At 37.5% G+C, this 14,212-nt stretch overlaps 1 protein-coding gene across 14 annotated transcripts in view; it reads left to right on the top strand.

Annotated features, from left to right (window-relative positions):
• LEKR1 (leucine, glutamate and lysine rich 1) overlaps positions 1–14,212 on the top strand; it is a 220,770-nt gene that overhangs the window by 176,872 nt on the left and 29,686 nt on the right. For 9 of the 14 annotated variants that reach the window (XM_060639051.3, XM_081790116.1, XM_081790117.1 and 6 more), the window contains one exon: positions 6,470–7,264. The exons of the other annotated variants lie outside the window; for them this stretch is intronic. In XM_060639051.3, the coding sequence (XP_060495034.1) occupies positions 6,470–6,883 (414 nt within the window). In that variant the 3' untranslated portion in view covers positions 6,884–7,264. Of the gene's footprint in view, positions 1–6,469; positions 7,265–14,212 lie in introns of those variants that run through there. 14 annotated transcript variants of the gene reach the window in all.

Genomic DNA, 14,212 nt, shown 5'->3' with positions numbered 1-14,212 from the left:
CCTAAGCAGATAAATAGTGCGACAATAATTAACTGTGAAAGGAAGCCATGCCAAAAAGGAAATGTAATCATAGTACACTGCATGGCCCAGGTCTACATAATATTATATACTATAATCATATAAAGCAAAATGAAAATTGTGATGGAAGTTGGGAAGATTTTTCAACAAAATTGTGATAGAAATTTCTCCCAGGGAACCGGAATATCTGCTCATGGGGAAAAGAGAAACACCTGCTAGGAGTTGGAATGGGAAGCTGAATCCTCATCTTCTATCCTATGAAGCCATTAGATAATGACTTCAAAATTGAAAAACCATGAGATAACTGCATAATGTTATTACATAGAAATATGGAAATAAATATCGCAAGAAACAGCTTAAAAACCTGAAAATAGTTATTCCCTGGAGGTAGAACTTGGAAGTGTGAAGGAGTGCTTTTTTTTTTTTTTTTTTTTCATCTCAAGCAGGCTCCATGCTCATAGCAGAGCCCAATGCGGGGCTAATATTTTTCAAATGTAAAATCTATTTAAGAAAAAAAAAAGAAAACCCATTTATTTAGGAAAGCTTACTAATAAATCTGGCAAGGATGGATTTGTGTGAAGTCAAAGATTAAATTTGAGGAAGATATGGTGTTTGCAAAGAGCTTTTTTTTTTTTTTTTTGGCTGGAGGGATTTGCTTAGTTTTAGGATATGCATTTTGTAAAAATTTTTTATTTTTTATTTTTGAGAGAGAGACAGAGCACAAGCAGAAGAAGGGCAGAGAGAGAAGGAGACACAGAATCCAAAGCAGGCTCTAGGCTCTGAGCTGTTAGCACAGAGCCCGATGCAGGACTTGAACCCACAAACCATGAGATCATGACCTGAGCCAAAGTCAGTCACTTAACCCACTGAGCCACTCCAAGGATATACATTTTCTATATTTACATATTTAATTGATATAGATAAAATGGCACACATTTCTCTGGTAATTCCATTTATGAGAAAACAAAGCACCAGTTAGTAAATTAAGTTAGTTAATTAGTGGAACCACTTAGTTCTCAATTTAGGGACCAAATAAAATTAGAACATATGAATCTCTTCTCTAACCTCTGGCTCCACAGGGAGCAGAGAGAGAACTGGGAAAGCTTTTAGTGACCATGGGCTACTCCTAGGGTTGGTTGGCAGGGAGGATGGGTGAACAAATAACCTGAGAACCTTAACCATGAGGCATGGGGCAGACAGGAGTGAGGCAGTCAGACTGAGAGGCTTCAGCAGTGCAGAGGGAGAGCTAAGCAAGACCGCCTTTTACATGTTGGAGACAGTTTGCCCGGATGCAGAGTATAGATGCCAGAAAATTGACAGAATGAGAAAAAATAGGGAGAAATTGTTTCCATTGTATTTAATTAATACTAATTAAATCTTAGATTATTGACTTAGACAAATGAATCCTGAACACTGTGCCTTCAAGGGCTCTTCCTCCCCATTCTGAAAATCTGCTCTTGAGGCATATTAGTCCTAGGGGTTGTTTATTTTTCCCCATTTCTACTTCTGTTTCAATATATCTGCAGTAGTTATTTCACAGTGTCCATTAAGTCTGTGAGCACAGAAATACAATTTTAGAACAGCCTGCCTACCATCCATCTTACTTCTTTCCTGGAAATCTATTCAGATTCTCATTCCTGTCTTACCAAAGGGCCATCTCTTCTGTTTTTCTGCAGTGTTTTGGGCTGATCAGATTAGTTGAACAGAAGCCATAAATGGAAGTTTGGGCACATCCTTTGCTAGCTCCTACTCATCTTTCTGGTTTCCACACCTTTTCCAGTTTCCCTTTGCCTCGGCTCCCCACCCAGTTGTCCAGTCATCTACTCACCCTGGGATATATCTCGTTTGGGTGGGTAGAAACTATAATCTGATCATTCCATGACTGGTTCAGACCTCATTGGACGTAAAGCATAAAAAAGACACCCATCTGTGGTTATCCTTCACTGAGGACTTGCTTTCCTGGCATGTTCCCCCCAAATTGCCAAATTCAAGTGATTGCCATCACAAATGGGATTTTCATCTTCAGAATGATCAGGTTACCCAGCAAAGCCTTCTCCTGCTTCTTCCACTGTCTTTGGAATTGAAAACAATCCAGCTGTCTCTAAGGAAAAAAAATGAAAACAAACACAAAAATAAACTACTTTTACATTGTAAAGAGTGGGGCAAATTGGCCATTTTTTTAATATTAGAAATTTCAAACAGATGGAGAGCTAATTTATATTTTCATTTTGACATTTACTTACCCAGTGGGAGTGTGATTAAGCCATATTTTAAGCCCAAAGTGGCCTTCATCTGAAAATGTTATAGACATATTCTACTGGTAATGCTCTTCACCATCAACAGAACTTTAGGACCCAGAAACACTAATTCTCCTGTGCCCAGACCACCCTAATCAAGGAGTGCAGGGGATAGGAACCTCCTCTGTGAAAATGTTGGTCTCTTATGATCCTCCCTGTTTCCTTTCTTGCCCCACTTGGGGCCATTTTCCATAGAGCTGGCAAAGGGATCTTCCTTCAATGCAAATTTGACCATGCCAGCCCCATGCTTGAAATAAACCTTTCAACGACTCCATATGACCCTCATAATTAAGTTAAAACTCTAATATTTAGCATGTTATTAAAGTCATCTTCGATCAGACCCTGCTCACTCTTCCCTGCCTGTTCATTCTGCATACAAGTCATACTAAGCCATGTGTCATCCCAAGATGTGCCTCTTCCACTGTCACTACCAACCATTTGCACTCACTGCCCATTTGGCCTGGAAAACCCCACTGCCCCTTCTTTACCATTTTACCATGCTAAAATATGACCAAAGATAATTTTACCTGAAACGTTTAGAATGCTAGGGCTTCACTGATTAGTCTCATGTTTGCCCAGGATTTTCAATCTTACTGAATTTCCATCTTACACATTTTCCTACGTTGTTCAGTGAAAACACACATTAAAATTCTTCCAAAGAAACAACCTTCAAAAAAAAAACAGCCCCAAAAGATAGATATTTTGCCTAAATCACTGAAAGCAATCTAATCACAAGTGAGTGATTCTTTTCCACACATGATGGAATTTTCCCTTACTGGCTCTGGCCACATCCATGTGTGCTCTTGTCATGCCCTGTCACACACACCCCACCCTCGAAATAGCAATCCTCTAAACTTGATGTGTTCTATTTCCATTTTGTTACTCCATGGTTGAATAAATTATAACATCTGAATTGCCTGTTGTACAAAACTGAGTTATAATCTCAATTTTAAAACAGGAGGTAATGGTAGCAGAGGATATGCAGATATTGTGAGGTTCACCTGAGATTTCACAGTGTTTATGGCAAATACAAAAATAGAAGTCCTAATTCTGGAGCATGTTTTCAGTTCGGAGGTCCTCCTGATTTGAAATAACAGAAGAAAGAGAAATAGTCCTTTGTACTGGAAGCTAATAGCTTGAAAAAGGATGAGTTCCAGAGCAGTGGGCCCCAGACCAAGATGATCAGCAGCCCTTCCAAAGTCCAGTCTGGAGTTGGCCGGCACTGTGTTCCCATTATACTTGCTATGGGGACATCTTTGAGTTCACTCCACCTTTTCATTTCCTCCTTTAGTGCAATGTCACTTGCCTAAAATAGCTTTTAGGTGACTTGCTTTACGGATGTTTTCCATAGAACACCACTCCTTTCCTTTCAGACGTGAATTTAATTTTAGTGAATGGATTGAATTTTATTTTTATTTTAATGAGAGCCCTTGTCATCACATCACCCATTACGTTATCCTTCCATATTGGTGCACCTGTTATTCATGTCAGCAATTTATTGACCTCATCAGTTAACTGCTATCCATTCTTTTCTTTTATATATTCAAATAAACTTAACTCTTTCTCATAACTTTCTTAATCAAGGGAATTTTTTATACTAAGTTATTGAAAGCCCCTTGAATCTAATCACTTCAACATATTTTGCCAGCTAACTCTATTAATAGGAAATAATGCACTGATGGTGTGCCACTTAAAATAAAGTTTAGATTAAGTTTAGAAAACTTGGGCAAAGCTAGATGAAGTGTCTTTTTTTTTTTTTTTTTAATTGCTTCTGTGTCCAGAAACAAATCGGTCCCTGCATGCTTGATATAATTAGACAATTCATTTAGGCATGGGCAGCTGGGAGCAGGACCTACCACTTCAGGGCTGGGCTGCTTTCAGCAGGTCACATAAGCAGTAGGGCTTCACGGTTTTTCTTTGTCAGAACAGGAGATGAAATGACATCTAACAGAGCAACTTACTAATATTCTTCCCTGGCCCTTCCTCTCTTGCCTTTTCAACAAGTATTTCAGGTAGGATTAATGAAAACCAGATGATAAAGCCACAAACACCATCCTTGGTCTCCAGTTTCTCAAAACAAAAACAAAAACAATAACAAAAAAACAAAAGCACCTAACTAGAAGCAAGTACTTAACCCTCATTATTTAAAAAAATATACATGCTTATATGGACCCATATGTATGTTAATAATATATGAAAGCGATGAAGCTTTGTTTGACCCAGACGTGCTGCTGATTTTATAGAAAATTATAGAACAACTGTCAATCTAGAATTGTGCCATATTCTTCAATTCTGACCAAATTTGGAATTGAATAGAGTTCTGATCATAATTACAAGAGACTCAAATACAGGAAGATGCTACTTTCTCTGATGCTTTGTTACTTAGTTCCACTGACAGCAGATTAGTCAGGAAAAGCCTTGGGAAGACACTTCCCACTGACAGATTTGGCAATGCCTTGGGTAGTTTTACAAACTAACCTGATGGAAATTCATTTTTAGTCGGAGAATCCTATAGCACAATCATTTTATTTTATTTTATTTTATTTCAATATATGAAGTTTATTGTCAAATTGGTTTCCATACAACACCCAGTGCTCATCCCCAAAGGTGCCCTCCTCAATACCCATTACCCACCCTCCTCTCCCTCCCACCTCCCATCAACCCTCAGTTTGTTCTCAGTTTTTAAGAGTCTCTTATGCTTTGGCTCTCTTCCACTCTAACCTCTTTTTTTTTCCTTCCCCTCCCCCATGGGTTTCTGTTAAGTTTCTCAGGATCCACATAAGAGTGAAACCATATGGTATCTGTCTTTCTCTGTATGGCTTATTTCACTTAGCATCACACTCTCCAGTTCCATCCATGTTGCTACAAAGGGCCATATTTCATTCTTTCTCATTGCCACGTAGTACTCCATTGTGTATATACACCACAATTTTTTTATCCATTCATCAGTTGATGGACATTTAGGCTCTTTCCATAATTTGGCAATTGTTGAGAGTGCTGCTATAAACATTGGGGTACAAGTGCCCCTATGCATCAGTACTCCTGTATCCCTTGGGTAAATTCCTAGCAGTGCTATTGCTGGGTCTAGCACAATCATTTTAATTGTTTCCTTATTTGTTTACTACTTTGAATTGTTTGCTTTTCAACCTCTTTTTTGACATTCTACAGACATGTCAGGAGGTTAGAAAGATCCAAGAGCTAATTCTTACCATGGACCTTGAAATAATTTGGATGAATTCCATAGACGAAAGATGAGTAACTTCTTTAACTAAAACTATAGTCTCGGAATTTGAAGGGACCTTAGTGATCTCTAGTTCAGTCACCCATTTGAAGTTTAAGTTTGCTCCAGTCCATCCCAGTTAAGTGAGATTTAACCCTTCAGGGTATCCTCCAGACAGTTCTGGCTTTTAAAAAGTTCTTCCTTATCTTCAACTACATAACTTCTACCCTTGGTTCCAAATCCTGTTGGAGACATAAAAAACAGCTCTGCTCAAACTCATGAGGCTGCAAACTTATTGAGGGCAGGTATTGTATCCACTACAGCTTCTGGCGACTTGATACATGATTGCCAAATGGAGTTAAAAGCAAATAACGTTCTTCTTTATTTTGATATATATCTTACAAAATAACAAACGATCAGTATATTTAAGTCCCGTTGAGAAAGCGTCATATAAAGTAGCTGATTCTATTGTTTAAGCGCTGTACCTGATATGTTTTATTCTTTCAATCTTATAATTCAAGCAATTTTACCTGTCTTGTGTATTGCAGCTTACCTTCGTTATAAACTAACATACTTGCCCCTGCAGATGTTAAGTGTTAGGCATCACATGTGCCAATGAGCTGAAACCCCACTAAAGTAAGCATTAGAAGTTCTGGGTTCCAGCGCCAGCCCCTCACTACCCATCTGAGTGATACTGGCTCTTGGTTCCTATTCTGCAAACTGCAAGGGTTGAACCAAATGTCCTCTCAAAGTTCTTTCCAGCTTCACAAATCATTTGCGTTTTTGACTTGTCTGTCCCATGTGGTAGAGTAGCCACAAAGACAAAGACGGACCTCTGATTTCCATTTCAGTTCTCCATTTATATTGCTAATTACCATCCAAATGTACAGTTTAAAGCTAGGGATGCTTCTCCCCCCACCTTTTCTCATTTCAGAACACTTTTCTTCAGGAAACAGTGCGCAGGGAGTGTGAAGAACGCTTTGAACTGACAGAGGCTTTGAGCCAAGCCAGAGAACAGCTTCTGGAGCTCAGGAAGCTCAGTGGAAGTTTACCTTTGTCGCCGTGTTCCCTTAACCAGGGCAGCCTAACCTCCTCTGCTGCAGTGGTCAGCAGCCAGGGAGAGAGAAGCCTTACAAGACTGAACTCTGGAAAAGGAATCAAAATCCCCAGCCTGCATGGAGTGTCAAAACCCACCACTGCCCCAACCTCAGTTCAACCCAAGAGGGTCAGCAGCTCAGGTTTGCCTACTTTCCCCCAGCCCCATCCTCCCAGGGGTCGAGCATCTTCCGTAAATGAGACCAGACAAAGACTGACTGCCATTCTGAGGAGGAGACTAAATCAGCAGTGACTGATCCAGCCAGGAGCAGCTCCAAGCAGGACACTTGGTACTTCCCAGACCAAGTGTAACTGAGGATGACAGAGGTCAAATTATTATCACAGATCAAGAATGCACGGTTATAGATATTTTTAATAGGATAGTTGGAAAAACTAGGAATCGTGAAGCCATATTTTCCAAGAGGCCTTTGAAGTTGCAACAGATAATGAAGTTGGTGGTATTCCAGAGGGCCAATTTCTATGTGTCCATATTGGATGTTTAGATGTGTTCTCTGAATATTCCCTTTTTGAGATCACAGGTAAAATTTTTCACCCATAGCATCTTTGCTATTTTTTTTTTTTTGCACCTTTACAAGCAGATATATTTCCACCAAAAATAGATTGTGTTGGTTTTGTTGGTGTTTGTTCATTTGTTTGTTGAGCTGGATAGATTAAATAGATGTGATTAGTATTCCAAATAGAAAATAGAAGTACGTTAGTCCTAAATTTGATAACTTCCAAAATATTTAGTTCAAATATTCACAGAATTCAACATCATCATAGAAACCTTCTCTTTTCATCTTGCAATTTAATTGGTTAATACAATTTCTTTTTAGGCCGGAAGTAATGGTAGGTACCCTTCAAGAAGACAGTCTTTACTGTGAACCTGGGACCTTCTAGAAAAAGGGACACCAACTCCAATTCAAGGACAAGGGGGTTTACTTTTCAAACTTTAGAGATTATTTTTAAAAACAGTCTGGCTGACCATGTAAATATTACTTGGTAGAGGTAGTGTTTCTACATTGAATGGTTTTTAGTAATCACGATTAGATTTTGATTTGAGCCATTGGGAAAAGAACTAATTCAAGACAGTCTCATAGAGGCACATAGTGCTAATTTGGGGGTTCACGTTTTATTACCTCTTAAAATGGCCAATTGGTTAACATATTTTCTATTTTCATAGTGAAAAATTAAAACCAGAAACCAAACCAGCTATTTTAAGTTATAAAGCTTCAGGCTTCTCCTGTTTCTTAAAACGTAAGTCTTTACCTTAAGCTAGTGATTGTCCATCTTTTTTCCCCTTCAAGTTGAACTGCATTTTTTTTTTCCAACACTGACTTTACTTAAATGCTTCATCTGACTGTATCAGGGACATCCAAGCTTTTTAATCCCAGATGAGAATGTTAGTAGCACATGTCAAATATGGCACATAAAACTCTCCTCTGTCTAGCTATTATGTTCATGAGAGAATCCAAAGGTACTTGGAATCCCTCCCATGTGCAAAAAAAAAAAAGTAAAGCTGCTAAGTAAATTCAAGTTTATCTCTAATCTTTAAAAGGATTAGTCTAATCTAACAATCGTGTGTTTTAACTTCAAAAAAAAAAAAAATTCCACATTAGGTCTGCCGATTTCCCTGACTAGTTTAAGTGAGCACATCTTGTGTTAAGGCCTAGAATGCTTAGTTTCACTTTACAGAGATCGATGTTCCTTATAATGGCATTTGACAAGAGAACAAAACAATAGAATGGTGGTGCTGGAGTGAACCTTAGAGGTCACCCCAACCATTTCTTTACAAATAAGGAATAGATACCCAAAGAAGTCCGACTTGCTAAAGAGGTACAGCTAGTGACAGAGCTAAAACCAGACCGTTAACCGACCCCAACCACTCCACTCACTTTCCCACTCATCAGAGTTTCCCCAGCCTCCATCAGGACTTTTGTCAGAAGCCCCACATAGTATTTACCTAATATTTTCTTTAAATGCCCTCGCTTTTTAAACTTAAAGTTATGTAAAAAGAAAGCTTGGCCCAAGAAAGAATAATTGTAGAGTAACGAGTTTGATTTGCTAGGTATATTTTTGCTAATACTTGAAAATCAACATGTATCTGTTAAAATTACAAAATGTTGGTTGGTGTACCCCCTAAAATCATCGTGGACAATGACAGTAGTACCCGTGCCACCCTCTGGGAACTACTGGACCAGACCTCGATGTTTCTGACCTGGTATTTGGATGTTTAAATTACAAGTACTCGTGACGTGAGGTAGATGGCAGAAGCTAGAGAAAACTTTAATAAAAGCCTACAGGAAAATTCGGGGCAGCGGTTCTTTGCCATCATATGATACACGCTTTTCCACAGTCTCCCAATTTCAGCTCTCTCTTCAGGAACCATGGGGATACATTTTTTTCCCTAAATTATGAACACATTTAAATTTGTAAAGAAGGTCACGTGTAAGCTTTTCTAAAGTGATAAAAACTATCAGTGCAAATCTGGTTTCTTGGTTTGTTATACTCTCACTTTATAACAAGTCATTATGTAAATAATCTCTCTGAGAATAGAATCACGGTAAGACTGTGTTATATTCCACAAGTATATTAGAGAGGTTATTCCGTGGATACACGACAGAGACAATATTGACATTTGTATCAAGCTAGACCACTTGAATGGTGCCATCTAAGCTATGTGCTGGGATTTTTTAGAGGAAGACACTTAAAGAAAAGAGAATCGCATTAGAGTATGTAACCTGGGGGTTAAGAACATAAACTTCCCTTGATTTTCTCACTGATGAGATAACTCCTGGCATGAAACAGTATCATATCAAGAGTGTTAGGGAGGCAGTGAATACTATGGCAAAAGAGAGCTCTCAAATGCATATAATGGATATTAATTTAAATCTATTAGTTTTACTGAGAACAAACTGAGGGTTGATGGGAGGTGGGAGGGAGGGGGAGGGTGGGTGATGGGTATTGAGGAGGACACCTTTTGGGATGAGCACTGGGTGTTGTATGGAAACCAATTTGACAATAAATTTCATATATTAAAAAATAAATAAAATAAATCTATTAGTTTTAATTTCTCTATATACATCTGTTTTCCATGACCTCAATGGAAGGATTCATAGATGCAAAAAGAAAAGAATATCACAGAAAATATTCCTCAAATAATTATAACCCTGGTTTTTTTTTCTTCTCAATTTAATATTGGTAGACAAAGATGGGAGAATTCTATAGTTAACATAGATTTTTCAAGTGATTTTTTCAAAGTCTTTTTGAATGCAATTACTGTATTTATAGTTAGTCAGAATTACTTAAAAGCTATATTTTCTGGCAATGGAATTGACTGGAAGAGATGTTAATGTTGAAAATTATGCAGGGGTACCTGGGTGGCTCAGTTGGTTGAGGCTCCAACTTCAGCTCAGGTCATGATATCATGGTTCATGAGTTTGAGCTCCATGTCAGGCTCTGTGCTGACCGCTCAGAGCCTAGAGCCTGTTTCAGATTTCTCTCTCTCTCTCTCTCTCTCTGCTCTCCCCCACTCATGCTCTGTCTCTTTCAAAAAGAAACTTTAAAAAAAGAAAATTATGTAAAACTAAGATTTTTTAAAATGTTCTATTAGTTCAAAAAGTTTTTGTAGTATTACAGATCAATTATAGCTAATTGCTTTGATTGTGGAACAAGTTTTCTCAAGCTGGATCTTTTAAGGTTCTTAAAATTGCTGTATTGCACTGATAAAGCAACCTAGTATCCTGAGAGAGTTAATGCACTGGAGCTCAAAATTCCTGACCATCATTTTGTATCTTATGGAGCACAGGAAATCAATTTAATATGTGTCCAAAGTTCACAAATCCTACAATGATTATAGATATATACTTTTTACTTTTCCACTTTCATGGTTTATTTTTTTAATTTATTTATTCTGAGAGAGAGAAAGTGCATGAGCAGGGGAGGGGCAGAGAGAGAAGGAATGAGTGAATCCCAAGCAGGCTGTGCTCTGTCAGCACAGAGCCCAACAACACAGGATTAGAACTATGAACCATGAGATCATGACCTGAGCCTAAACCAAGAGCTGGACGCTTAACTGACTGAGCCACTCAGGTGCCCCTTCACTTACATGTTTTAGTAAAATAATATATCTTGTTCAGAACACCTTTAATGGTCCTCAAGCCATGATAGACAATAATGGTCGCATTCCTAAGGTGTTGTCTATGGTATCTTAAGGAAGAAATTCTACTTTTCCTTTTGAAAATATTAACCCCATATAGTAATAAATTGTGAAGCCAATATAGTTGGGTTGCCTCTTTAAAATCTTAAATATAAATTATGTCATCTTTGTATAATCTTTTTCACACATAAAATTTTCTTCATAACACTGTAGTTGAATCTGAAACACACACATATCCTATGACAATATTTACCATGATCCAGAAAGTCAAAATATTTCCTTCTTCTCCAGCATTTATACAGCATGATGTTTTATATCCATTGAGTAAAAAAATTTACTAGACATCCCTTACCTCCACCCCAAAATATACAAGAGGATACTGTGTCACAGAGATTAATTTACCTGGAAATGAATACTGATTAAGACCAAGGAATAATTTTTAAACTTCTGCAGTTTCTGAGCATCTTGATCTGTAGAACAGTGAAGCTATATTATACATTCACTCATTTCTTCAACAGATACAGAGAATTGAAAAAGCACTGTGAGAGCTATAAAAATGAAGACATACTACAGTTTCCCGAGAATTGTATAGTAGAGAGCAAGAGGACGTATATACAGAAATTATAATGTCAGGTAGTAGATGCTGAGGAGAGAATCAAAAGCAAAGTGTTACACGAGTTCATCTTCTTGCTGGAAAAATCAGGGACCATTTTTAGCAAGAACTGGCATTTATAATAGATCTTAAAAAATTGGTAGGGTTTTATAGAAGAAGGTATACCAGATGGAAGAGATGTATAAAGAGGTACAGGCATGGGAAGTGTAGAAAATACTTGGTGAAGGGAAGTAGTGGGAACCTGACCCCATAGCATGGAGGTGTTGAATAAAGGCCATTGCAGCATTTTGACTAAAAGAGGCATGCATTTTGTTGAAATCTGGCAGAGGCTTATAGGAATAATTATGGGGTGGAAAGGCTGGAGATGGAACACAAGTTGGTAGATTAGTACAGTAGTCCAGACAAGAGTTATATGAAGTTTCTGAATAAAGATGTTGACAACGGAAATAAACAGGAAGGATCTGACTCGAATTCTATTCAGAGAAGGGAAAGAATCTGTTCCCTATTAAATATATTTTAAAACTGTTACTAGTTATTGCCACTTAGCAGGGGTGCCGTGTATGAGATCGGTCCAATTAAAGGATCACCCTTCTATTTAAGAATATTACAGCTTGTCTGAAAAATGTGAAATCGTGGGAACTACATTTCATTTGGGAAACAGGTAAACTAATCCCACAGACTCAGGACTTATAAGAATTCTTAAAGTTAAAAAAAATACAAATCTGAATCGTGTTCTAAGAATTATGGAGGAGGAAGGTGGAAATTGACATTTAAAAAATAGCTATCATCTTGGCCTCAAAGAATGCAAAGCACAACTCAGTGGTGACCTTAGGGACTAATACGGCACAATAAACCCTTTTCTGATTTCTGTTAACTGTTTATGAGGGAAAGTAAAGGAGATAGTAGCCAAAATACGATAAGGGTTATCTTAAAATCCTTAAATTTTATAGTTCTGAAATGACTTGATACATCACCTGGCCCAGACTTATAATTTTACAGAAGGAAATAATAGTTCCCTTTGAGGTTAAATAATCTTTTAAATTCTTATAACTGCTTAATAGCTGACTTGATGAGAAAGCCATGGCCTCCAAATCTTGGCCAAACATCTCATTTGTAGGCTGGAAGAATAGTATCAGTGCTCTAAATTCTTGCTACTCAAAGTGATCCAGCAGGATCAATGTCTCCCAGGAGCTTATTAGAAATGCAGACTATCAGTCCTCACACCCAAACCTACGGAATAAAATCTGATTTTAATGAGATCCGCAGGTGATCCTTATACATGTTAAAGCCCTGGCATATTTCACCTCTAAGAGCTATACATTAGTATTGAACGGAAATAATCTTGCTAGACTCAGTTCCCTCACGCCTATCTGAAACAAATGGCTCTCAGAGACCACCCATCCCCATGTTCAATACCTCAGCTCCCAATGCGCTCAAATTCTTTTTTTTTCATCAATTGATTGTGAATCTTGAAAACTCTCCAGAAAAACTAGTGAGTAAAAGGAAATCAATATCTAATCAATATTCATAAAATCTTATGTCACGATCCAAGTTTCTGAGCCTGCAAAGAACTAAAGATTTGTTATTAACAAAAAAACCCAATAGAAATGCTTTCATTTTGATCATTGGCAACTCATTGAATAATCTTTTTTTTTAAATGTTAATTCATTTATTTTGAGAGAGAGAGTGTGTGTGTATAAGTTGGGGAGGGGCAGAGACAGAGGGAGAGAGAGAATCCCAAGCAGGATCTGCGCTGTCAGCACAGAGCCCTACACAGGGCTTGATCCCATGCACCATGAGATTATGACCTAAGTCAAAATCAAGAGTCAGTCACTTAACTGACTGAGCCACCCAGGTGCCCCTCATTGAGTAATCTTAAATTTTAATCTCATAATGGTACATATTTGGTTTAATCTCATAATCTCATAATGGTACCTCATAATGCTAATCTCAAATTTAATCTCATAATGGTACCTATTTCCCCAAAGGAAATCTGGTATTGCTGGTTGTCTTTGAGGCTTGTGAAACATAGAATACTTAGATAATTTATTGGAATCATGAGAAGAGATACTGGAATATTATTCCCCCTGAAAGTAGTTCTTAACCACTTAAGTATAAAACTATAACTTGCAATATACACCTAGATCAATTTATTTTAAAGGTAGAACAGCATTGAATAAGAATTTGATTCATATTTAAAATTTCCAAATCTTGGGGCACCTGGGTGGCTTAGTTAAGCATCTGCCTGTTGATTTTGACTCAGGTCATGATCCCAGGGTTGTGGGATCAAGCCCCGCATCAGGCTCTGTGCTGAGCTTGGAGCCTGCTTAAGATTCTCTCTCCCTCCCTCCTCCCCCAACTCATATTCACTCTCTCTCTCTCAAATTAAAAAAAAAAAATTAAAAAGAATTATGAAGTTTCAAAATCTGTACTTGACACAATAAGGCATTATGCTCACTTGCCTGTGAATATTAAATCAGCTTATGTCATTATATAACAGGATGGCTACATTCTTTAACCTTTGAATTTAGAAAATAATGAAAGGATGGACTTCATTTGCCATTAAAAAGTTTTTAATATCTTTTATTAACATTCTTACTGCTGATATTCAGCTTCTATGGTTGTTATTGTCATTAATCTCATAAATAATAATAATTCAAGCCCAAGAATTAGACATATAATTTAAAATATTGAAGCATTTTAAAATAGATGTTTTATAAGACTTAACACTGGAAATATACTTTTTCTGGAAAGTATGAACATCTGGTTTTACATTGTGCACCATTGTCAGATATATCCAACTTTCTCCC

This window comes from Panthera onca, chromosome C2 (genome assembly GCF_046562875.1).
Source record: "Panthera onca isolate mPanOnc1 chromosome C2, mPanOnc1 haplotype 2, whole genome shotgun sequence".
NCBI classification, from domain to species: Eukaryota; Metazoa; Chordata; class Mammalia; order Carnivora; family Felidae; genus Panthera; species Panthera onca.
The sequence above is the reverse complement of the archived record's forward strand: the minus strand, read 5'-3'. Positions and strand labels throughout refer to the sequence as shown.